Consider the following 26,644-nt stretch of genomic DNA (forward strand, 5'->3'; position numbering starts at 1 on the left):
GCTGAGGAAGAAATGCCACTTGACAGTTTTCATACTTTTTATGTATGTGATGTATTGCCATGCTTTCTGTTCTTGCTTACTGTACGTCGCTCTGGATTAAGAGCGTCTGATAAATGCCGAAATTAGAGAGAGAACAAGATTCCCCTACTGTGTAATTTATCTTACTTGTGTCCATTATCTGTGTCTGCAACTATAATGCTGCATGATGATTATTATGGTCTCTATAGCACTGAGTATTTGATTATTTGACTATCAGCTGCATGCCATTTCATACACAAAGCAATTTTTTTACGAACAGGTTTGACAATGACTGACCTCAGGCTAGTGAACCATGACATTTTGCATGACTGATTTTTATCATATCACGTTTTGGATGTTTCAGAACATCCTTTGTCAGACAGGGTATTATTACAATTAGGCCACATGAGGGAGACTTTGAGTCCACATTGTTCTGCTCAAATGCCTATTGTGTGACAAAATAATAGACATGTTACTATAATAGTTAAAGACAAAAATACAATTTAATAAAACAGGTTGCATAAGTCTGACATGACATTAAACTTGTGGTACTCACTCAGAATGGTCTCACTACATGTTTTAAAGAGAGATTAGATTATATATATCTTCACTCTACTCCCTCAATCACATTAGCTGCAGCAGCAACATTACCTATACTTACATGAAATTATAAACATTGACATTATGTCCTTTTAAATTTCAATATGTTTTCTGATTTTAACGATGAAAACTCAAATTAATTTCCGGGGGAAATGATGCAGTGTTTAAATCCTCATGTTATCCCTATAGCACATGTCATCAGACCTCGATCTCTGCTTTGCTGGCCTATACTCAAATCCTGGGGTTAATCCCAAAGAAGGATACATTCTTATGAATGAGAGGTGTAAGTGAGTGTTGGTTAAATATAGCAGCATGTGATTTCAGCCCTGCCTGAATTGAGGCCTTTGTCACAGAATGTATGCAGAATGCTCAAGTCCAACCATTTGTTTTAAATTAACTTTTCTGTGGTATAGCACAGCAAATTTAATATTATAGCAGAAATTCTATAATAAGCTAAGTTATAATACGCCAATTTGTGGGTTGACAGAATGATTACAAGGATATTAACATATCTCACATTATGTTACTGACTATTTTTAAATAAATAATAACCTGCTTTACGGTATTTACTTATGTGTGAAAACTTATATATGTTGGGCCTACCGGTATGATTATTTATGTTTTCCATGTCTATAAGTGTTGTTCAGATGGAAAAACATTAAAAAAACGCTACTGTGAATATATTGTGTATCTGCTACTTCAAAGCATATAGTCAAGCGACTCTTGAGCTCCCTCCTGAATAGAAACGGGGCATGCTGCACGTGCCAGTGTGTGAAATGGGATAGAGGGTGTAAAGGCAGCATATGTCTGACCTTCTTCCCATATCCTACTAAAGCAGCACAGGGCCTGGCTTAAGGAACTTAAGCGATCCAGCTTATTGCACACAACATGTCAGCACGTGAGCCAGTGCATACCTGACCTGATCAATGATGTGGTGTTTGATGCAAATCAAGACCCATTACTTGTGCTGGAGCCATGTTCCGCCAACAGGAGCATGTATCTGTACGCTGGTTGAGGAGAGGAAATAATGGTTGTGTTAAAGGAAGCTATAGTTTTACCCACAGGTCATTAAGAGAGATGGGTTCCTCACTCTAGATTAGATAGGGTTTCAATCAGTTATGTGTGATCACAGATCATACACCTGGACAGCACATATATGCACACTTGTGAATGAGCGTATTATTCTATTTGATTTGGTTAAATATCTGTGTTTAATGTGGCATAAATGACAATTAATGACAAAACATGTTTTTTTTTTGACTGACTGACTGACTGACTGACATCTTTACTGACAAGATGCATTATTGTACAAATCTGTCCAAGGCATAAAATACACATAAAACACAACAAAGCTTGGGAGCTTGTTTCAATTCTGGTTCAATTAGTACAAGATGCATTCTTGTACTTGGCAAACAACACACGTGCCCACATAAAAGAAGAAATGTGTGACTTTCTTCTCTCGGGTGACAGAAAGCCTGGTAGCCTATTGTCTCTGTGAATGCCTTTCAGCGGGAGAGAAGATGCAATCATCTGCAAGCATATTCTCTGTCTCCATGGAAACTGAGCAGCAGTGAGTAGAAGGGGGGATAGTGAGTGTAGATAGGGGGGCGTGGTCTAAGCAGGCCCCAATGCATGCATGTTGGTTTCAAGGATGAAACAATGGCAGGAAGAGTGGGCTGTGGGCTGCCCCCCAGAACGCCTATGTTCATGTTTGTCTTTCCGACTCTCTCTCTCTCTACACAGTGAAGTCCTCAGTGTTGATTAAACTCCGAAGAGTGTACAAGTAGAAACTCATGAAGATCGCCCATTTCTACTCTCTTTGGAGGTACATTTACACAGAGGATTTCTTGTGTCTGCTACCCAATATCCTTTTCTTCCCTCTTGCTTTTTCTTGCTGTCTCTCTCTCTACCATATGCGTCTGTCTGTATTACCGCATGCTCTGTTCCTCTGTAGCCTATGTATCTATCTCCCTCTCCCACTCTCATGCACGCACACACACACACACACACACACACACACACACGCACACACACACACACACACACACACACACACACACACACACACACACACACACACACAAATGAATTGTCTAAAAGAAAGCTGAGACGACAATGAAAACAAAAACAGGATGCCAGAAAGAATTTTATCTGTCCATGAGGAATGATCTTCCCACCTAAATGTCCTGACAGAGGCTGCAGTACGGGGCCAGTTTAGATGAGTAGACAATGTTCCAACTAGTGTGGCTGAGTGTACAATAGTGAACATGTGCGTTTATCTATGTAGGCTGATATGAAAACACATAAATACAGTAAGTGAAACATAATTACCCAGGAGTGTAGAAAGAGAGTAGATTACCCATGATGATAGAAATCAATCTCTCTGTAATCTCTCACGCACGCGCGCGCACACACACACACACACACACACACACACACACACACACACACACACACACACACACACACACACACACACACACACACACACACACACACACACACACACACACACACACACACACACACACACACACACACACACACACACACCAGTGGTCCTGAGGCGTTTCCTGGTGGCCAGCTAAATAGCAATGCAGTATGCTTATTTATCACAGTTTAGCCAATTCATTCCAAATATTATTTTGTCGCTAAATCCAATTAAGATGTTTTAAATGCACCATTTAATTTACCATTTACAAAAAAGGAAAAAAGAAAGAAATTCTCTTTTTTTTAAAGACTTGACTATTTGGTCACCTGGTCATGATGTGATTATTCTGTATCCGACACAGAAAAATCACAGGATGAAAATAAATAAATGGTCAGCAGTATTTAATTTGTTTATTGATTAGGTACCAGGGTGAGGGCAGGGGCACTCCCAATCATAGACTGTAAAAGCTCCCAGTCCCAATGCGTGGTGACGTAAGCAGCAAGGTGACAGGGATAACGTGGATGGCAGCAGCCCCAGCTCTGCAGCCAAGAAGCCATACCGGGCCATCTGTTTGTTGTCACTTTGTCTCGTATTTACACCACGCTGTACTCGAGTCTAGACACAGCATTTACACTCTCCACTGCAGAGGGAATCGGATCTTCATGCACCTGACCGGGGGTTCGATGCTATTTTTCCAGGTAAGCTGACGGGCAGGTTCAGTGAAGCAGATTCCTTTGTTTTCGGCGACCCGCCCCTCCTGTAGGCTACGCCGCTACAGTTAGCAAAGCCTCACGTTCTTTTAAGATTAATTATCGTGTTTTATAAAGGGACAGTTGTTATAGCACTTATGTAGAATTGGATGTGTTGTGTTGTTAATCGTGTGCCATTTGCGCATAGGCTGATATTCCTTTCTGGGTTTCAGTCAGAGAGAACTGAGAGAAGCGTTCCAGGTTGCTAGGGTATCAGGACCTGTTGCTACGGAGCTTTTTTTGTTTTTTTTTGCTAAAGGGCGCGTTCGGAAATACCACACCGGAGCACACTCGCCTATTAGTTTGCATTGCACAGTGGGCTCAGTGCGCTATTTCCGAACGCGCCCCAAGTCAACCTTACAAAACTGTGCACCCTTCTTATGGCATTGATGCACAGTGCGGCAATAACTCATGCAAAAATTAGGCAAGCGTGTCAGTTTAGGCTTAATAGGCTATATTATTGATTAATAACGTATGCCACAGCTCTACCAATAATTAATTTCCATATCCCATTTGCAAATTGCTCAAGCACAAGCAATGTCCATTAATCTTTCCTTAATTTAATTGGACCAATTCGAATTATCATGTCTTTTATAGGCTGTGATAATAGGGTCTACCCTATTAGGCTACTTATCAAAATCTTCAGGGCTTCAATTATTGGCTTCTCATGACCAGTATGCATTGTTGATTAATGGACACACACACACACACACACACACACACACACACACACACACACACACACACACACACACACACACACACACACACACACACACACACACACACACACACACACACACACACACACAGTATAGAAATAGAAAAATATTAAATTCAATATTCATTTTTCTGAAGGCACCCAACCATGATTGAGCCAGAATGAGCCAGAATCACTTGGCCAGTTCATGTGATGCATGCAATTGGAGCTGTGTTCACTCATAGGGAAATTACCCAATCACCTAACAGTACAAATAGTACAAATTTACAAAATACAGAGTCACCTTTGGACTCCAAAATGTTCATTTTTCAGGAAATATACATATATTTTCAAAACGAAGCACTACTGCCCATCAAAGTTGGTGTTGTGAGTTTATATATTGTCAATTACTTGCATGAGAAGGAGAGAGGTGGTGGAGTTAGTCAGATGGGGGTCTGCATCAAGTTAGGGGTCCGTGACAGAAGTTGACACGAAACAGTTTGAGAACCTGTAAGCTTTAGGCCACCGTGTGCCACTGCCACCCTGAAGTGCCTTAAACTGTAGTATAACCAGTGTTATATGATGTAGTACTTTGTTAGTTTTCAGTTTTCAGACAAATTATATCGTAAGTGCATCAGGACCTTGTGTAGTGGGAAACGCAACAAGCTGGCAGAAAGAGAATGGACAAGTAAGATTCAGTTGGCAAGAAAAGTAGGGTGGATGAAATCTAAGAGGATGGGAGCGATATCAAGACAAAACTCTACTTCGCCGAAAAAGGAACGCAGATATAGACTGAGAACCTGGCGAGATAAAAAGATAGCTCTTGATAGGAAAAGTGTAGAAATAGGACAATGGAAGAGAAGTTAGAATTATCTAAGAAAAATGCAAAGAGGATGCAGTCTAAGATGTTATTGGAGAACAGAAGACATAAGACTCTGACTGTATAGTAATTCATTAATAAATAATGTTAATTTATTGATATTTTCTTTTGTATTTTTTTTATTGGATGAGCTTCACACGGGTGTGATTTTATTACCTATGTTAAGAAAATAAATTCCTGTTTGACATGTCTTCTTCAGAAACGCCATGCACATCACACAGACATATTAAAACCTGCAAGCTGACCAGTATACTAGTCTTTTTTTTAAAGATTAGTTTTTGGCTTTTCTGCCTTTATTGATAGTTTCAAGTGAAGATAGACAGGAAAGGGAGGGAGAGGGAGAAGGGGAGAGACATGCAGCAAAGGTCATCATGAACGGGACTCGAACACGCAACACGCAGTCAGGCCAGAGCCTATATGTGGCATGCACCTGGACCATTCGGCCAGCAAGCGCCCCAGTATACTACAGTCTTATAGTTATGGCCAGGCCAGCTATTCATTGCCTTGCTCAAAGGGCACTTCAGTGGTCTTGGGGAGGGGTGGTAATTTTAGGCTACTTCTCCCACCCCCGATTGTTCCTGAAAAAAGTGTGTTCCTCTAGTTTAAACCAGTGTTTCTGCCCTTTGTTTTTTAACACAAATCTTCTATTCTGGAGGTCCCTGACAAAAAAAATCAGATCGGGGTCTGCATCAATTTGGGGGTCCGTGACAGAAGTTGACACGAAACAGTTTGAGAACCATGCAGTGCTGTAAGCTTTAGGCCACTGTGTGCCACCCTGAAGTGACTTAAACTGTAGTATAACCAGTGTAATAAGATATGATAGTACTTTGTTAGTTTTCAGAACTTTGCACTGAAATTTGTCTTGCGACCCAGCGGTATGCAGCACATGGAAATACACATTTGACATAATGCAGAACAGAGAGACAAAAACGGAAGGCTTAAAGTAATCCCTCGTGTCGGGACCCCCCAAAAATGGGTCCCGACCCAGTGTTTGTGGAAGCATTGGTGTAATCCACTTGTACTCCATTATGGTGGTTGAGAGTAACATATTAACAGCTCTCACTGCTCTATGCTCCTCAGGTACACAGCTGCGGCTGTGATTGAGGTTATACGAGGTCATGAGGTCTTTGAAACAGTCAGTGGTCTGTTTCAACTACCAAGTAGGACTTTACGCTTGTGGTGTAATAAGTTGATGTTCTTTTGTTAAATTAAGAGTAGTAGGGCTGGGCTAGACAATGTAACTGAACAAGATAAGGTTCCCCCAGTTGGTACGGGTTCATTATGAACAGAACCAGAGACTGATGTAACATTAAAGGTTAAAATACAGAAGGGTTATTTTAGCAGGTGATATAGGGTGAAGGCTTCAGGGCCTACTGGGTCCTCAAAAACGAAACATACGATACATACACAACAAATAAATCAAAACAATATAAATGCGCAAGCAAATAAAGTAATTCAAGTAATCACCGCAAACAAAATCCAAACCATGCGATACTGGTTAATGGCCCAGTATATCACTATGTCCTCAACACCACTAGGGCACATGGCCCAACAAACATTCTGGCAAAGCCCAGTCAAATACAATATGGCACATAGCCCCTTTCGGGACCCTCGGTTACCTTTTCTGAATTTGGACGGCGGTACCCTAGGGTCCCTCGTTGGTTATTCCACTCTCCATAGGACGCAGCTTTGCCTACTGTCTGTTCACGGAGACCTGCGCGCCGCTTGAGTGTCTGTGAGATGTTTCAAAGATGCATAAAACAGCTTTAGGAGACAACGGAAACGTGTGTGCTAGTTTCCATTAAATATTTTTTAAGTTTTACTTCGCTGAAATTCTCTCTTCCTCACTTCCCATGTCCCGCCTCCCACGACACAACAGCATTATAAACATCCCGCATGTACGCGGTCGGCCAATCAGAGGCAGTAAATAGGATGTGCAGCTAGCCAGTCTCGGTGCGGGAGGCAGTACAATGGGAAGTCAACAAGGAAGTCAAGGAAGTGAGAGGAGGAAGAAGTTCAGCAAAGCTACATTTCAAAAAAATATTAAAAATACTTAACGGCACACGTTCCCGCTGTCTCCTAAAGCTGTTTTATGCATCTTTGAAACATCTCACCAACACTCAAGTGACGGTGCAGGTCTCCGTGAACAGACAGTGGGTAAATCTGCGTCCTATGGAGAGTGGAATAACCAGTCCAAATGTAACTGAGGGTCCCAAAAAGGGGCTATATGGCACAGTGGGAAAAGCAGTGAAAGGTTGTAGGTTAGTTGTCGTCCTACAATAGATCACACAATACATCTGGTTAGCACTCAATACAAATTCATTACATTATACAAAATGTAGCAAAATGACTAAAATAGAACAAAAACCAAAACCTACCCAGTCAATATATTCAAGGCTCCCAGGAGTGACTGTGGATGTGAGGCTGTGGAAGTACAGAGGATAAATTGACTAACATTGCCCCATGTCAAAAACCATCCCCTACACTTTGACTCCTGCAGCGTCCCAGCTCCCCCTCACTAAACATCACACCTGCCGAACTCTGTGAGTACTAGTAGTGCCTCCAGGTCGCCAACAAACACTCAAATCAGGCTTCTGGCCAAACATGAGGCCTCAAACCTCGTCAACCCCTTTTATGCACTACCCTTAAAGGGGCAGTGCACTGCATACAGTGATATTTTATTGAAAAGTCACGTTTATTTGTGCAGCTCTTTAATCACAGTTAGGCATACGGCCTCAAATGGCGTCACAGATCCACATTTAACAAAGAAAACAAACAACAACACCCTCTGTCCTCAGTCCCTTGTGAAATAAATGTCAAGCTATACTGTATGAGGTTTTGATTACATTAACAGAGGGTCAGACCGTATTGTTTTCCTAACCGAAGCAAATGAGTTCACGGTTTGTGTTACCGCCGAATAATGTAGGCTGGCACACGCAGATGCCTGTGTTTGTGAATCGGCTCAGAGCAGGAAATAATGGCCCTCACTAAAGGAAGTTAGTTTTACCTGATCATTTGGGCAGATAGTTCTACGCCGCCAGCTATGGTTTCAATCAGTCATTCATCACCTTGTTATGATGACCATCTGTGCTGTACACATGCATGTTACATGCAGTGGTGGACTATACTATACAGTAAATATTCACGTTAAAAAACTAGAGGTTCGGGCCCTCACACCAACTGTATGTTGCACTGATGATTCGACCGATATGCCCATATATGGAGATCTCTGTATCTGTCAGTCCTTGTCCCATGTCCATATATGGGGCCCAATGAGTCCCTTCCTGGAAATGCAGTCAGTGGAGTCAGAAGTATAATGGGCGCGTGCGGAAATACCGCACCGGAGCGCACTCGCCCATTAGTCGTCTCCACCAGGCCTGGCCGATGCCAAACTCTGCACACACACTCCTTGGATGCCAACGATGAACCTCTGCCCCAAATTATTCAGAGCAGCCTGTTATAGCGCCACCATGAGGCCGATGTTTGCTAAACAGTAAACTCATTTCATTACATTACTCATACACATTTTAGCCATACATCAGTGTGCTATTTCAGAACGCGCAAAAAAAACAGATACTCCAAAAATGTACTTAAGCACAGTCCATAACTGGTTACATGTTTTGCATGGTTTCATGAACAATCCCGACACTGTCGTACGGCAACGTATAAATTAATGTGTTGACAGCATCAGATAAAAGACTCAGCTCGTTCCTTCTCACCTCCCACCTGCACATCATGTTGTAGCCAAACACTGCAGGCAGAGTTTGTAATGAAAGCTGATCAGCCACATCAGCACAGTAAATACACCCACATCTATGTAGGTGTGAGGCAGGAATTTGAAGCACATTATTCTAGAAGAGACTCCCGCGGCCTAACACCGGTGAAGTCCAGTGGATTTATGGACAATTGCATGACAATCCATATAAATGTATATTACTCCCACCGTAGACTGGTGTGTTGAAGCTTAGAAAAAAAGAATGTAGCTATTGGCCTGCAAACCTACTTCAGCTGCATCTCCTTTGGGAAGTCTTGGAACTGTATATGTTCTCAAATTAACTCTGTGTGTGTGTGTGTGTGTGTGTGTGTGTGTGTGTGTGTGTGTGCATATACTGTAGTGTACATAGTTTAATTGGAAATTTGGATATTATGTCTCACAATAGGTGCTTACATAACATAAGGCATATGTAAGACATATAGAATTGTACAGAATAATACAAAATCAAACCCGTGTGAACTGAGTGTTGCAACTCCCCTCTCCCCCTGCCTCTCTCTCTCTGTAATTAGCAGGCAACAGTGCAACACTATCTCTCTCTCTGTTTCTGGCACAACAGCGCCACTTTTGCCCCTACTGGTACTCTAAGTGGTTGCACCACTCAAAAACTGGATGTACAGGAACACTTCATTATAGAGGTGATGCGAATCCAAAGAATCATAATGACGTACAGTCTCTGGCTTGAAGCCATGGTTTTGTTTGCAGGTGCTCCTGCTGGCTTGCAGCCATGGTTTTAATATTGTATTTGACTTTTAGAGTTGACTGACATGCTGCAGTGCCGTGGCTCTGCAGCATCGGACATCTGTCAGTTCAACCCTGGCATTTGGGGCTCTAAAAAATGTTGCCCGCCATTTTAAAATGTACAGTACACCCCGGCCAAATTTGTTTAATAACCCTCCTAGATGACAAACCCATTGAGAAATCCCCCATGTACATTTATTGAACAGACCGTGTATTGCGGCGCTGCACTGACTGATTGCCACAAAGGACCTTTTCATTGATCAAAGTGAGGTTTGTTCAAACAAGCACATGGATGTTGTTGTACAATTTAGGCATTTAGCAGACATTCTTAATCCAGAGCAATTTACATTAAGCAATAACAAAAAGCATGGCAATACAACAAGTAGTTATCATGAAACATGCATAATCACCTGACATATATCACCTGACGAAGCCTACACTGTCAGGAGGTGGTTTTCAAGTAGGACCCAAATGTAGGGATCTTAGAGGAACTCTTTATTCAAACAAAGAAAAGCAGGAGCTTAACACTAGCAAACAAAAACCGACCTGGAACTCAGGACACGAAACAATAATCCAACAGAGAACACAACCAAACACAGGGCTTAAATAGGCACAAGATTAACAGGACACAGGTGAACTCAAATCAACACAAGGATTGGCTGGGGAAAACAAGACACAGGTGAAACAAATAACCAAAAATCAGGGAAGGTGAGACAAGGCAGGAAACTACTACAAAGGAGGACAGGAAACACAAAAGCATAATTTCAAAATAAGATTCAGGAACACCAAACACAACACACGGAAGGCAGATCCTGACATACACAATGAAACGTGTCGTGCGAATAAAGCAGCAAAATGAAGCATTATAAGTCTTGTCCAGGAGCATCTTTTTGGAGTGTGCGGTCCCTTCCTTTTCTGAGGGAGGTTTTTCTCTGGTTTGCATATCATATCTTGCCTACCAGCACCTTCTCCACCTGGATGTGCACAGAAGTATATATACGGTGTAGATATATACCGTATATATATATATACTGTTAATTTCCATTAGCATGGTTTCCAGAGCAAGACATTAAATAAATGCCATATATCTTGTCCTAGGAAGAAAATGCCTAAAAAACCCTTGATGTAATGGGAAGGCTTTTTGACATCGTAACAACTATGGGCCAGTGGTTGATTGCAGTGAGACCTGCTGCAGTTTAGTGGAAGTGGCTGACTGTCCCCGTGAGCACACTAGACGCGTCAGGAGCGTCAGAAGTAGCTGAAGTTTTCTTCTTTGTGGGGTTTTTAGACAGCTGGTGGATGGAAAAGAAGCTCCACCTCCGCGCCCAACGGACGCGACGGACAGCTTCACGGACGCGCTCTCCTCCGCGTCCGTCGGGCGCGGAGGTGGAGCTTCTTTTCCATCCACCAGCTGTCTAAAAACCCCACGAAGAAGAAGGGCTTCAGATCCTTCTGACGCCTTCACGCCACGGGGTGTGTGATGCAGTGGAAGAGGTGAGGTTAGACGGCTGTGGTCAGCAGTCAGTAGTAAAAGGACCTGGCAGATTGCACTGGGTCAACCACGACAACGCTATCAACGTTGGCGGTCTTGACCTACTCTGTTCGTTTTGGCAAAATGTAAATAAAACGGGAGAGTAGGACGAGAGAGACAAGAGGCTTTAGATTCACGATAGAATACTTTGGTTTGAATATTGTCAGGCAGTAAAGTAAGTCATGGTTCAATACATTTAAACAAAGCAGTAATAGCAGGAGTACATACTGTAGTTAGTATAAACAAAGCTAGAAGTAGACACAGGACTATGGACCCTTGGCAGAAGTCATCTGTTTTGCATTTTGTGAACAAGCCAGTTAATGTTTGAATTCTAAAGGAATGTTTATACCAAAGATTTGCAACAAGACCACAAGTTAAAGTGGCCTATTTGCACAATGATTCAAATATGCATCGTCTACATTCTGAAAGTAGCTTGTGACTTGACATGATGAATTGCAAGCAACACTCTCAGCTCGCTTCCTATGACCTGATTCAGGGTAAATCACACTGCTGCACCTTGTCTGTGAAATGGTCTGTTATTGTCTCCACCAGGCCGAAGGCATGTGGGGAGAGTATGTTTTGCACTCCGTCCGTCCGTGTGTGTGTCCGTGTGTGTGTGTGTCCGTGTGTGTGTCCGTGAACAGCTAATCTCGGCCACCGTTAACCCGGTCGATGCCATATTTTGCACACACACTCCCTGGATGCCAACCATGAACCTCTGCCCCAAACTTTCCAGAACGGCCTGTTATAGCGCCACCAGGAGGCCGCTTTGTGCAAAACAAGTTTTTCAATGCCATATTTTGCAGACACACTCCCTGGATGCCAACCATGAACCTCTGCCCCAAACTTTCCAGAACGGCCTGTTATAGCGCCACCAGGAGGCCGCTTTGTGCAAAACACGTTTTTGCACAGTACACCTACAGATTTTGTCCAAACATCACGCAAATTGGTACACAGTCTCTCTAGAGCCATTCAACGAAACGGGTCTTTCAGATTTATCAGACTCCATCCTGATTGGTTAAGATTGGCTTCCAAAGTTCACAGGAGTGCTCAGTTTCAAACAAAATGCTGCAAATCATGAACACATCGCATGATTTCCGTGAAATTGTGCACCCACATTCCCACTAGGCCGAGGACGAAATGCCACATGAACAATTTCAACTCAGCCTCAAGGTGGCGCTATAACTGGCCGAAAAGTGTTTTTACCTCTAACTGCACGGATCTGTGGATAACCTGGTGGAGACCTGTGCCCGGAAGGGCACTTTTTCTAGTTATAACTAAAACTACAACTAAAATAAAAACACTATCGTTAAAAATGAAATGAAAACTAAATAATAGCAAAAATAAACAATGCAAAACTAATTAAATAAAACTAATTTGAATTACACGAAATCATCTTTGTTTAGTTTTCCACCATCATATTTGATGTCATGCATTCTTTCATCCTACCCTTTTCAGTTTCTATAAATCAAAGCATTCCTCCTAATACCTGAAAACTAAAATTAACACAAAAACTAGTCAATTCCTAAAGCTGAAATAAAATTACTTACAGTATGCAGACTAAACTATTCTAAACTAACAGAAATAATGGTGAAACCAAACACCAAACTAAAAAATGAAATAAAAACTAAAACCATTAATGAATATTTAAAAACTAATAAGTCACAGCTTGTTGCAAATTATTGATGTAAACTGGCCTAAAGATGCTGTAGTTTACTTTAAAGTGGACATAATTTTAAGATAAGCTTTCCGACCTAGATAGATGTCCCACTCAGACATACGAGCCACCTTCAACATATCAATTTCTGCAGAGTTAAGGATGCGGGGTTGCCTGTGCCCTGTAGTGAGGGACACACCCTTTCAGCTATTTGGGGATTGGTGGCTTTGTGGCCTTGATGGGCATCATAACTGCAATACCAGCCAGCACCCGCTGTTGGGAGCTCCCGGCTGTCGAAGGAAGACACCTGTTGGTGTCAGGGGTTGAACTAACAACCTTTCATAATATATTAGTCACTTTAACCATGGTGTCTCTATTTTGGGCATGTCATTATAGGCGAAAACCTTCAAAGATTTTTAGTTTCTTCAAGATCTTCAAGCTCACAATGCGTTGCTTTGCGACACAATGTGAGGTTGTATGTAGATCTGCTATTGTTGGACAGTGCGACACCATCGTACAACCAATTACAAAATTGGGCTTGAGTGGTTAGTGAGCATATTAATTATGTTTGTGTCTCTGTGTAGATGTGTGGAGGTAAAGTATCCAGAAGTCTATTTGAATATTATGGTTTGAATAAGTGAGCGAGTGCATGAGTCAACTCTTCCAGTAGATGTGAGGCAAAAGCAGAATTTCACCTGTTTTCACCATTCCCAGAAACCATAGCGAATTTGTAACCAGTTCCAAAAGGTCAATGTAATTTTTCCGAAAGCATCTTTGCTAAATGATCATCTTAGTTTCAATGTAAGCCATTAAAACAAAGAACCATAGTGATGCGGGCGGCAGTGGCTCAAGGGTGGCCGGATGGTAACCACAAGGTCGCCAGTTCGGACCCGGGCTCCCCCAGAGTTAGTGTCAGTGTCCTTGAGCAAGACACTGAACCCCTAATTGCTCCTGATGTGCTGGTTGGTGCCTTGCATGGTTTCCGCCGCCATCAGTGTATGAATGTGTGTGTGAATGGGTGAATGTAATGCACAATCTCTGTAAAGCGCCTTGGATAAAGGCGCTATATAAATGAACCATTTACCATTCATGCGATGCTTTGGGGAAGTCTGTTCAAGTTCGAGTTGGTTTATTTTGGGGAGGACGTAAAATTCTACAGGTTGTGTTTGTGAGTCAGTGTTTTTGAGAGCTGTCAGAGATAAGCGCTAAAAGTCCATGCTCACATTGAAGTAGGGACTAACCTTTTGTAAATGAGTAACAGTGAGGTGGATCATCACTTCCATTTACTAATTAAAGACCATAGTGCCATGGTAGTGAATTTAAGAAAATACACACATCTCGCTGTATTTGCATAAAGAACTAATACAGCGCCGGTCCATCTTTAGCCAACCAACCAACCACCCACCAGCTGTCATGCCGCCCACTACACTACACCCTCCAGTCATGCAAGCAGCTGTCCAGTTCCAGCCATCCAGACATTCTGATGTACCTCAGTCTTATGTCCCAGCCCCTGGCAGATATTTAGCCACTCAGACACTGTCCCTCCAACCCCGCTACCCCCCCCGACCCTCGGACTCTCTTCCTGCCCCAGGATGCAACGTAGTGACGTGCATGCCCGTGCATAGGGAGACTGTCCTTGTTCTGATGTGTTTATGCACTGAGACGCGATTACAAGGAAACAGCTTGCCAGGCGGGGGGGGGGGGCAGGCAGGCAGCTGCTGTTTCCTACCACTCCACAAAAAGTTTGGGGGTACGTACAACCGCAGGATGCCGTGGGGGAGAAGTGGCTCGTCTGCCCGGCTCCTTGCGGGCAGAATCAATGGACGGCCCAAAGCCAGGTAGGATTAGGTCTTTGCTGCTGGCGGAGGTAAAGATCTATAGGGCTGCTGGGCTTGGAGGATCAGCTCTGGATTAAGCTACTCTGCTAGCTCCATTAGGCTTTGTGCTAGAGTTGAATCCACAAAAAGGCTGGTTATTAAGAAGAGTACCACTCTGTCAGTCCACGGTGTGGAGATTGGACTCTGGCATCCTGGTGGTCAAGGTTGCTTGCTTGCTTGCTCAATTCTATCTGATCTGATTGCTTTTATAGGACGGCTGTGATTCAAAATTGTGGCTCTATTATTCTTTTTTGTATATATATTTTTTTGCCTAATTATTTTGTTCAAGGTCAAGGTCCTGTAATTGTATATATGCTGTGACAGGCTTGTAGTATAGATTTTCTCAAGGCTGCCAACTGAGCCAACTGTTGAATTCTCTGGAAGCTAAGAGGCTTGCAGTGGAATTCAGCCATGAGGATTATAGACTGGTGTATCAGCCGCTTTCTCTGTGGATTACCGTGTTTCACCACTGGAGTTGGTGGTTAAGGTTACTTTGTGTTATTCCCCACAGAGATGTGGATGAACTTAGACAACGGCCTGACATTCTACTCATTCTTCTCTCGGAGTGCTTAGTTTCCTGTTGATATTTCATGTTGTGTGAGGCCCCCATGCAATGAGACACAACCCAACACGCTTGTTTTTCAGTATAGTATTCATTTCCACTCATTTCTTGAGCACAGTACGCAACCTACTAGCATGCTTTCTTTTGTTGTGGAGCCTTTGATAACGCTAGCAAGGTAGAGGGGGCTTTTCAATGGGTTTAAAAATAAACACGAGGCTGCCTTGCCTCTTGAGATTCCCAAGGCAAAACAAGGAAACCCGCCAAATCTGATCTGAGCCTTATTCATCCCTCTGTCAATTATGTCTGCAGGGGTTTTCCGCAGTGAGATTGTACAATAGGTATAGTTTTCTTAAGTCATGGGAAGAATTTTAATGTCACCCGCCACACACACGTTTTTGTACTTCCTTGAGTACTTCCTTGAATTTCTTTCATAGATGTGATTTTTGTTATGTTCTCATCTCTGCTCCTTGTTCATGTTGTTGAAGGTGAAAGGTTCAAGGTCATCTAAATTGTTTCATTAAGCTCACATACCATAGGCTACTTTTTGCACATTTGAAATGCATATAGACATTGACATTCCTGCGTGCACGTTTACGGGTCGCTTTCCAAATTACCCGCAGGTGAAAACCAACAGGGTTGTTTGTCTCGTCACCCTAGCAGGTGCTGCTAACCTGTCTGTTTTCATGCTCCACACGTATACTCTGTCATCTGCATGACAGGAGAGAGTGAAAGGGAGATGATAAGTGGAGGTTAATGGACGAGACAGTCACATGGTTATGTTGACAGTCCTGTTTCACTTGAGGAAATATCCACCCCCTCCCCAGTGCCATCTCTCACTTTGCTCTCTTTGTTTATCTCTGTTTCTTTTCCCACTACAAAGACTGAAAAAAACAGCACAAAACACACAAAGAAAAGACAAAAACTTGACAAGAAAAATACAAAATAATCTTTCATAAATTACAAATTAATATTTGAATTCCTCATACATTGACCATGGGCTGGAGGAAGAGACCCACTTTTCCCACTTTTTGTAAAACTTATCCTCTTGTAGTCTATGAGTATGAATGTTAGTGCTCCCCCTTTCTCATCCCCTCCCTCTCACTTTGTCTGTCTGTCACACACTCTAACTCATAGGGGATTCACACTATGGTCCCGGGTGCGCACTCGGGACCACTTGGCAGATGTTGTGGTAGTGTGAATGATGCGTACCGTTCCCGGGAGCGGATCGCCCAACCGTCCCCGGGACCGCATGGGGGGAGGGTCTCTGGACCGTTGAAGTGTATTCAGATACGGATCGTTCCAATGTGAATGCATGCAGTCGACGAGCCAAGCGTAACACAGCCTCTGCACGATGCGTAACACCAGCGCATTTCTCAACGCCGCCCTTCTCCTGTTGAATCTGCTTATACGCGCAGCACCGCGCTGATCTTATTCTGCGGACTACACGTGGCTCTTGGGCTTTGCTTGGCACAGTTTCCAAAGTAAAACAAAATAATAATAATAATGCTAAAGTAGAATCCATAGCAAACTAATACACTGGAGCACAGAACTGACTGACACAGTGAATAGCAGGCAGGCTGACAAGTAGTATAACGGCAAAAAGCCAAAGAGGCAATGCAATTCAGTGTGTCTGGATTTATTTGAGACAATGTCGCACAGTTGATGGTCAGTGTCCGTGCGCGCCAGCCATCAAGCACACCGTCATCAGGAGGATTAAAGTGTGTTATGCAAGTGTACCCGGGTGCGCTGTTGAATCTCGGGCAATGTGAATCATGGCCATCGGGGACCAGGCAACCGTATTCGAAAACGGTTCCAATGAAACGGATTCAGTCCGTCTCAGTGTGAATCCCCTATCAGTCACCTGCCTTCCAGTTTGTTGTTAACCATCCCACTGAGGAAAAGACGGCTATTAGACGTGCATCTAATAATGCGATATATAGACCGTCTATATATAGACGTTTAAACAACTGCTAATCTAAAAAACGTACATTTTTAGCCCATTTTTATCGCATTTTTAGACGGCCCTTTAGACGAATATTAGAACAAAAAATGCTCAGTGCGATGTGTTCTTGCCTCTTACTCAAGTATGAGGATGTTGTCTTAGAGAAGGATTAAAGGCTTGACTATAGTGTGGTTTTATCTAGTCACCTAACTGTCATAACAGAAGTATGTGCCTGGAATTATTTTGTTAAGCTCAACCACCAAAGTTCTGTTTGCTATGCACATTTGGTATCAACAAAGGACCATTGATCCATATTTGACTCATTTGGAGTTACATAATGCCACATGCCCAAGAATGATAGAAGCTAAAATGTAATTGTATTACAATGTAATTGTATCACTAAAAAGGTTTGGGCTAGTCAGCTTGTCTGTTCATTCGCAAGATCTTGAACCTTGTAAATGTTTGAAGGCACATCTTTGATCTCAGTTACAGTACACTTAATTTGAACTTGCCACATAAATTGGAAATTCCATATTTCCATATTTATCTCATATTCCATAACATTTCCATATTTATCTCATGTTATATTCATCTTAAATTACTAGTTTAGTTACTCCTGTTAGAAGCGTTACTGTTGGAAGCTGGTGGCCGTCACACGGGCAAGCAGGGTGTGTCAGCTTTGAGGGAGGGGACAGGTGTGAATGAGGTGATGCCGTTTCGTCACTCCTTCCCTGCATTCCGCCTCCCCACAGCACCCAGCTCACACATGAAGGCATAGGCCACACTAATTCCTCAGCACAGTACCTCTCTGTGACACAAGAACCTTCGGCTACAGGCTATGTACAGGAGAAACCGGAGCAGTTTGACGGCTTTAACGCAAAGCCTATAGTATTTGTGCTGGACTATTAGCTCCTGGATTCCTTTTAGCACTGTGGATATTATGGGAGGCAGAGAAGAGCTGGCTGTGTTCAGGCTCGCTCCCAGCATGCCGTTCCCCCGTGCCAGAGTCAACCGATTCAGGCTCCGTCCGGTTCGAAGCCCACTCGGTAGCAGGCGTGTAAAGCCCTCCGTCCACAGCAAAAAGAAAAGGTAGGTCCACCTATAGCTGCACTGGGCTTGAGGCTGGGTCAGCATGGTTCGCTGTTAACACGCTATATGCAAATATTTGGGTGAAGCGCGTTGGCAGTCTGGTGATGAGGTACTTTTGTCTGTGCTGTTGATAGTGAAGTGATAGTTGATAGTGAAGCCACAAACCATCAATATGTAAAGACAGGATTCAAAGCAATGCTGTGGCATAGTTTATATAATGTGGGTTTGTTTGATTTACTAAATCTATTGCCCTTTTTTGCTATTTTCCTTTTTTGGGGGAACTGAACCTTTGTTGGACAGAATTGGAGCTGTTCTCCATTCCGGGGTTTTGTTTTTTGTTTCAAAGGTTGGCATAACGTGCGCAGCCAAGACCACAGGTTAATATGCATCCATTCAACAGTTGTTGCCTTATGTCAGACTGACACTGACTGCCTCACATCTCTGACCTCTCATGCATGATGTGTTTGATGCATACACAGTAAACAGTGTCATGTGGTGGGACACAGGGTTCGGGCTTTGCACAGCTGTGTTTGAGGCTGGCCTGTCAGCGAGCCAGATGTTGCATGAGGAGAAGAGGCCTCATTATGTCCATGTAGCTTGATGTACTTGGAGTTATCGGTGTGTTCATAGTAGGGCTGGTGGGAAGAGAAACATGGATCCTTTGTCTTGTGGGAGGCCTTGGCCACTTTTCTGTGAATTAGTTGGGACGTTCACCTGCTTTGCAACAATGCACCCTACTGCTGTATAGTATATATATGGTGTATGACCATCATTCATTCATCCATGCATTCATTCATTCATGTCAATCAAGTAGTTGCTGTTTTTGTCAGGTGAACCGTGAAACCTGACCTACAGTAACAACGCTCATGAAATGTAAGCAACTTTGTTTATGTTTCTCTTTACATACATGTATGTTAACAATGTTACCATTCAACATGATAAGATAATGCAAGTCCATAACATGGCCACCATTAGCTTTAACCAAATATACCCTAGCATTCCTATACTGGGCATGTCATAACATTTGGTGAAACTAGCAGATCTACAAGCTTGTACAGTTATAAGAAGCTTGTAATGAGCTAAGTAAGTATAGGTCATCAATAATAATGTTTAGGGTTTAAGTGGGTAATAGTTTAAGAACTTGTTTTTCCCCAAGCGATTTAACATACTGTGTAGACCTTGTGTTTGATCCTTTCTTGCACACTCACATTGGCATTGCTATTGATTGAGCAAGAAATATAAGAAGCTTGTAATGAGCCACGTAAGTATAGGTCAATTAGGTCAGCTGAACAGCTGAGGCCCCACACAGAACTCACAATGAATGAAGCCTGTTCTGATAATTTATTGATTTATTTATAAGACAGATTGCTCTTCCTATCTTCCTATGTTGGCATGGCAAGCTTTGAGTACCTTTCACAGGAATGCAAAAGAGAGAGGATGGAATCTGAACGTGACCATGCTGAACATCAATGGAGTGAGTCAGTCATCAGTCACTTTCCTGTCTGCAAAGTCACTTGGTCACATTTTTAGGGCACCAGGGCGACTGTGACTCCTCATCCATGCATTTACTCTCCTTAGCCAGCTCTCGGTGTGTGCACTATTGTTGTGTGAGAACAATACTCACCCTTGTTTGTTATGTTGCAAGCAGGCAACCAACACAGACAAGGTTCTATCTGTTTGACTGTACGGGTCAAAAAGAAATTTACTACACTTTTTGTAGTTTTCTGCGTTTTTGTCCGTATACAGACATTATGTCATTGTCTCTGCCAATTCACTCCTGCAGACCATGGATGTTTCAATAGATTAGGAGGCGTTGCCCAAGGAAATCTGTAGTGCTCAGCATCACAATGACATCTAGTGGCGAGACATGGTAACATGCCTCCAGGACACATTTTTGCAAGAACAATAGAGACCCCCCTTTGTGTCCACGCTCGCCATCCCTCTCGCTGCCTCCTTTTCTCTTCATCCCGCTCCTTTTGTCTCTCCATCCCACTGGGCTCTCCTGGCTCCTGTCTACTCCTCTGCATCGCTACAGTCTTCATTTCCATCTGTGCTCGGTTTCACGTGCGTCTGTGTGTGTGTGTGTGTGTGTGTGTGTGTGTGTGTGTGTGTGTGTGTGTCTGTCTGGGGCCTGGGCAGGAGTGGCTGTTGCTTGTTTATGCTTGTTGTTCACTCATATGTGTGCGTGCTGCATGCATTTGTTTGCGTGTGTATACTTCCGCGTGTCATTTGGTACGGTGTGTGCATGTCTGTGGCAGAGCTCCCAGCCCCTCCGAGATGAACGTGGAGCCCTGGGCCAGCCCGCAGCTAGACCAGGCCGCCGCTGAACAACAACAACAGCAACACGCCCACGACGCCCCGGAGACGCCGCTGTCCCACCAGGAGCAGCAGGACCAGCGGCCCGACAAGCTGTGTCTGGACTCCTTCTGGAGCGAGGTGGAGACCATCCGCCAGGGGAGTGGCTACGCAGACCTCCACAGCGCCAGGAGAGATTCCAGACAGTCAGAAGGTAAACCAAAAAGAAAAAAAGCCACTTAATGTTGCAAATGGATCTAGAGAACGTCCTGTTGTGTGTTATGATTATGTCTGACATGTTGTGCATTAGTCTATACAACATGAATTGTGATTCGTGATTGTGGGTTGACATTGTGTGTGTGTGTGTGTGTGTGTGTGTGTGTGTGTGTGTGTGAGAGAGAGAGGGGGGGTCGCAGTGTATGAGACGGAGTTGAAAGATTCAGTACAGCTTGCTACCAGTCCATTGATGCATTCGTCATGGAAACGGATCAGTTTCATCTCTATGGCAACAGTATCAACTTTCCACAGACACCATCCTCCTGCTCATAACGCTTTCCACAGACACCATCCTCCTGCTCATAACGCTCATGAATATTGCCTTGAATGCATATAGGGAATGTGCTCTGAAATTATATGATTATTATACCCATTATGATCCAGACATCCTTTTGTCATGCTGTTTAATAGATGTGTTTGGTGCGTGCATGCGTGCGTGTGTGCGTGCGTGCGTGCATTTGCACGCATGCATGTCTTGTGGTTCACGTGTATTATATTGTGTGTACTGTGTACTCATTTGCATATCATGCCTGTTACAAGGACAATGAGCTGTATAATTCACCATACGTTACACACACACACACACACACACACACACACACACACACACACACACACACACACACACACACACACACACTCTCACGAGCATAGCATTCCAGCAAGAAACGTACTCGCTGGGATTTCTTGATAGTGTGGGGAGGGAGGGGAAGGACTGAAGTTGGCCAAGAGAATGCGGGCAGGTGTTGTTGTTCTTTGGCAATGTCTCTTCGCGAGACATGGCCAAAGCATTTCCGAGGGTCCCCAGCCAAAAACTTTGAGAACCCCTGGTCTGCACAACATCATCCGATTCATGCCTGACAGCCAACGTTCATTCATGTTTGGACGCTCACAATGACAGTCCAGATGGTGTGTGCGTGCACGGTGCACTTCCATGCACTTGCGCATGGTTGGTCAGCTACTGCCATATCAGCCCCACATGGCACTGCACTTTAACCCTATACATCGGCTATTTGAAAATAGCTGATCTCCAAGCTCAGAAAAAAATGAAAACGCAAAACAAAGGGCACAAATATAGTATATCATATACCGTAATTAAATATTCCAAAGTCCAAACATACTTTCATAGAATTAAATGTTTTGTGATGATTAAAATAAAGCCTGGTCATCACCATGATGTCGTCCAGTAGGGTTGTCACGATCTTAAAATGTTACTGTCACATAAATAATTGTTGTGAACTTGTGATTAATGATTTCATTGTGTATTGTGAACATTGGCACAAACACAATAATACAAATAATTATTACATTTGTTTGGCTTCGGAAACAAAAAATGCCCTTGGCAGATGCGACAAATTCCTTAAGTCCATAAAGAAATTACATAATTTGTATTTTTCCAAAAGTTGTAAAAACACTGCAAACAAGCTCACATTGACACGTTGTGAGCTTGCAGATCGGCTATTTCCGATGTTTGAAAATTGTATGAACATGTTTCAACATGGAAACAATTATGAGGATTATGTTATATATTATGTAATAATTGGGACAAGCCTATCACCCAGCCTTACGTGTGTGTGTGTGTGTGTGTGTGTGTGCGTGTGTGTGTGTGTGTGTGTGTGTGTTTTCCCAGAGGGGGAACAGGAGGAGCAGTGGCTGGCTGATGCAGGTCTGTCCACCCTGATAAGCGAGGACAGTGAGGACGCAGACAACGCGGTCCTGCTGTCCACTCTAACGCGCACCCAGGCAGAGGCCGTCCAGCGCAGAGTGGACTCCTACACGCTGTCCCTGCGCAAGAGGAACAAGCCTCCTCCGCGAGACGTCAGAGACATCTTCAACTCCCCCATCGCTCAGGTAAATGCAAATGTGTGTGTGTGTGTGTGTGTGTGTGTGTGGGCGGGGGGGTAGTATAGCGTAGACCACTGGAAACAGTGGGTCACAGACACATGTGTATGGGTCCCTTCATTTTTCGTTTACTACATTTTGTTTTTAAAAATATTATCATTTAAAAATATTTAAAAAAAGCATTCCCCCAAAAAATAGTTCAATTATTTTCAGTAATTTCACGACGAAATCAAAGAACAATCAAATAATAAGTAATTCCATTTTCATTCCATCTGACTTCAATTATATTTTCATATAATTGATCCTCACTAATGCTCATTGTGATAAAAAATTTGACTAATCCAAGCTAATAGAAACTGCAGGCTTTCTATTCCTGGAAAGTTGGCATGCTATAATCGGATGCCATTGTTCTCTGATGACGTCACTGTTAGGCGGGTTTCTGAAGTGTCCACAGCCCTCCAATGACACACAGACGGGGTAGAAATAAAAATGGTACCATTGGCATTTTATCATGAGCATCAGTGAGTGTTTTGTCAATTATTTGGGGGCCCACTTTTAATATCCTCACTGCCCACCAGTCGGGCCCCGGCCCACAGGTTGAGAATGGCTGTGCCAGGGGCCCAGGCCTCACACTGATCACACTCACAGTGTGTCCCCTCTGCATTCTGCTGACATGTTCCGCGCAGAATGGCTGACCCATGGGAATGAAATGAAATCACATGCAAAGGCCACGGTTTTGTGACGCCTGCCTGAGACGTCCAGAGAGAGGAATACAAACACTGTCTGTCGGATCGCTATCTGTCCTTCGACAATGGCAAACACTTTTGCATTTCGTCCATCTAAAGCCACTATCATAGAAAAACCACACGGTTGTTCCCAGTGGTAGACCAACGGCAGAACATCTGTCAGATCTCATTGCCGTTTGTAGATGACGTCAACAAACAATAAAGGTTATTCCTATTTTGTAGGAACAAAATATTGTCGCTGTCGGGCAGAAACCTTGTATCCATATTTCAACTTTTTGGTTTCTTTGTAAATTAATTCCCTACTCCCTACAAGAGGCAAAAATAGCCAAAAAAAGCCACTCTATAAGCTCGCAATGCATTGCAAGCTTGCTTTTTTATCTAGAAAAATGTTGAAAGTGAAACTGAAAGTGGTGAAGTGTGTCTGTGGGTGTGGGATTTATAAAGATTTAACCAATGAAAAGTATTAACAAGAGCTTGTGAATAATAACTATACACTGGATCCATTGGACGGTAACGGTCCTGGAAGCCTGGTGACGCGAGGTTATAACGGTCCTGGCCATACAAGGTTTCTACCCAACAGTGCCAGTGGGGTTCATGTGGTTAACTGTGATCTTTGTGTATACCTCACCCTTCCTAGACCCTTCTCCCCGAGTCCCAGGACGGAGCCCAAAACAATATGGAGTCAGTTGCCAAAACGCCACTATCAGGTAAGACCAGTACAGTATGCCACCAGAAGGCTGAATAGCATGTCACACTTTTAGACAGGTGCATTTTGACTGACTATATCACAGTTTGACAGTGGTTTCTCAAATCGAGCCCAGGGGGTTCCTTGGGGGTTGGTTGGTCCAAATGGACCCTTACAGTTCTGTAACTCTGAGAGTGTGCAAATGGAATCAAATGGACCCCATAACTCTGAGAGTGCACACTCTCAGAGCTTTCTACCCAAACCAACAAACAGTAGTTGTTAGGAAGAAATAGTGGTCAGCTGTATCAAGTTAATCAACTAAATCCAGACAGGACTTGAATTAAGCTGTCTAGTCTGTCTTTATCAAATAATATAGTACATTGAGATCTGCCTGACAACCGGTTTATCCATTGCACAATTTGTTTTTTACCACCATCTCATTCCTGTGTCTTTCCTTGCACAGTTCAATTGCTATGGTATGAGGTTTGTGACACATCTCTGCATATTTGGAGAGATGTTTACCATTGCAGCCATGCCCATGCTCTTACTCTACAAACTTGTATACGCCCTCAGACCCACTAGGGTTTCATACACACCTCTTTTCTAGGAAAGACATTGTATTCTGTGAACTGTATACGAATATCATTCCTGTTGTCATGCACATCAAGAATCACAATCAATTACTTTACTGGAGTACTGAAGTATTTCCTATTTTCAATGCCATTACTTCTACACCACTACATCTCACAGGCAAACATTGTACATTTTACTGCAGTACAAATATTTGAAAAGTTACTTTGTAGATTTGGATTATTATTACAAAACAAACATTAACTACTTCAGCCTATTGAAACTTTGGCTACCGGTATGTGAAAACAGCTGATATACAAACTCACTACACGTAGCAATGCGACATGCAGTGAGATTGTAGATCTGCCATTTTCAAAAAATGTTTTTTTATAAATGATATACGTATCGCTTGTGAAACGAGACATTCTGCATAACGAGTTCTTTCACTTTACACGCTTACAACGCATCACTTTGTGACATGTGTCAGATCAGCTCTTTCCTTTATGTCAGTCATTTCTTAATTTGTTCAATGCCAAAAGCACAATTGAATGATTAATGGTTAATCATCTCTGTGACAGCCCTCACCCCGGAGGGCCAGAGGAGGCAGCAGCGAGGTGCCCCTCGGGAGGAGATCCTTATCACAGACGTGGCGTACTGCGAGCAGGCTGTCATCTTCCTCAAACAGGCCAAACTGCCCCAGTTCAGCAGCCAACGCAAGAGAGAGGACGGCACCCTACCGGTAAGCTCTCGACACGGATTCAGAGCTGTACAGCAGAATCTGTCGGCAGCTGTAGAGTTGGGTATGTTGGGAATGTAAACAAAGACACGTGCGAGCGGAAGAGGAGGGAACAAACGGGCCAATTAACTTCCTGTTATCCACATTCTATTGGGCCCCGCCTCCAGAGGTCAATTCAAAGGAAAAACAACAGCAGAGGGCGCCGTTTTTAAGATTCCAGATTGCCCTACTGTTAACAGCCCGACTCATTTCTCCTTCCGCTTTGTCAATTTGCATTTATTTATTTAGCACATTTCAAGACAAGTGCAGGCAGACGCAATGTGCTTAGAAGTAATAAAGACAAGAAAATAATAAAATGAAGACGAGAAAATGTAAAGGTCATTAGTGACACAAAATGAACACAATTACATATGGTTAACAACATGCAAGAATTAAATAAAAAATAAAGTCCAGTTTAAAAGATAACTACACGGTACACACTCCAAACCTAGCTGAATGTTTTCCTAGAAGAAAGTGCCAGGGAATTTGAAATGTTCTCCTGTGATTATGTAATGGGATTGAAGAGAATTAAATACTGATTTATACTTGATTGATTGATTGACTGAGTACAGGTATTGTGAAGACTGAACCAAACCAACACTGTGTTGAAAGCGTTAAATTGGCATTTATTTGGAATAATGGCACAGAGGTAATGGAGAGCTAAAAAATTATAATAATAATTTAAATAAGGTCAGTTCAAACATAGGTTCTTCCAAATCAGGGCCTGTGCCATGATGCACTTTTCCAGTCCATTCACATTTCCATGTGTTAGCTCAGTCGGTAGAGCTCTTGCCTTTGGACCACAAGTTCATATAGTCCGGCAGCCGGGGTTGTGGGGTGGGAAATTTGGTATATAGTTTTTTTTTAATTGGCTTAAAATATTGTCTATATGCATACATTCATGAA

The 26,644-nt window shown here is 43.0% G+C and overlaps 1 protein-coding gene across 3 annotated transcripts in view; it reads left to right on the forward strand.

Moving 5' to 3' along the window:
• The first annotated feature begins 3,609 nt into the window (after positions 1-3,609).
• arhgap40 (Rho GTPase activating protein 40) overlaps positions 3,610-26,644 on the forward strand; it is a 45,297-nt gene continuing 22,262 nt past the window's right edge. Inside the window, exons 1-5 of one of the 3 annotated variants that reach the window (XM_083770965.1) lie at positions 3,610-3,747; positions 20,808-21,058; positions 22,751-22,971; positions 24,346-24,415; positions 25,542-25,702. In XM_083770965.1, coding sequence (XP_083627091.1) covers positions 20,827-21,058; positions 22,751-22,971; positions 24,346-24,415; positions 25,542-25,702 — 684 coding nt within the window. In that variant the 5' untranslated portion in view covers positions 3,610-3,747; positions 20,808-20,826. Of the gene's footprint in view, positions 3,748-14,782; positions 14,918-18,221; positions 18,550-20,807; positions 21,059-22,750; positions 22,972-24,345; positions 24,416-25,541; positions 25,703-26,644 lie in introns of those variants that run through there. The other 2 variants (XM_083770964.1, XM_083770963.1) reach the window with 2 other exon arrangements.

The sequence above is a fragment of the Protomyctophum parallelum genome (genome assembly GCF_964188405.1).
Source record: "Protomyctophum parallelum genome assembly, chromosome: 8".
In the NCBI taxonomy this organism is placed as follows: Eukaryota; Metazoa; Chordata; class Actinopteri; order Myctophiformes; family Myctophidae; genus Protomyctophum; species Protomyctophum parallelum.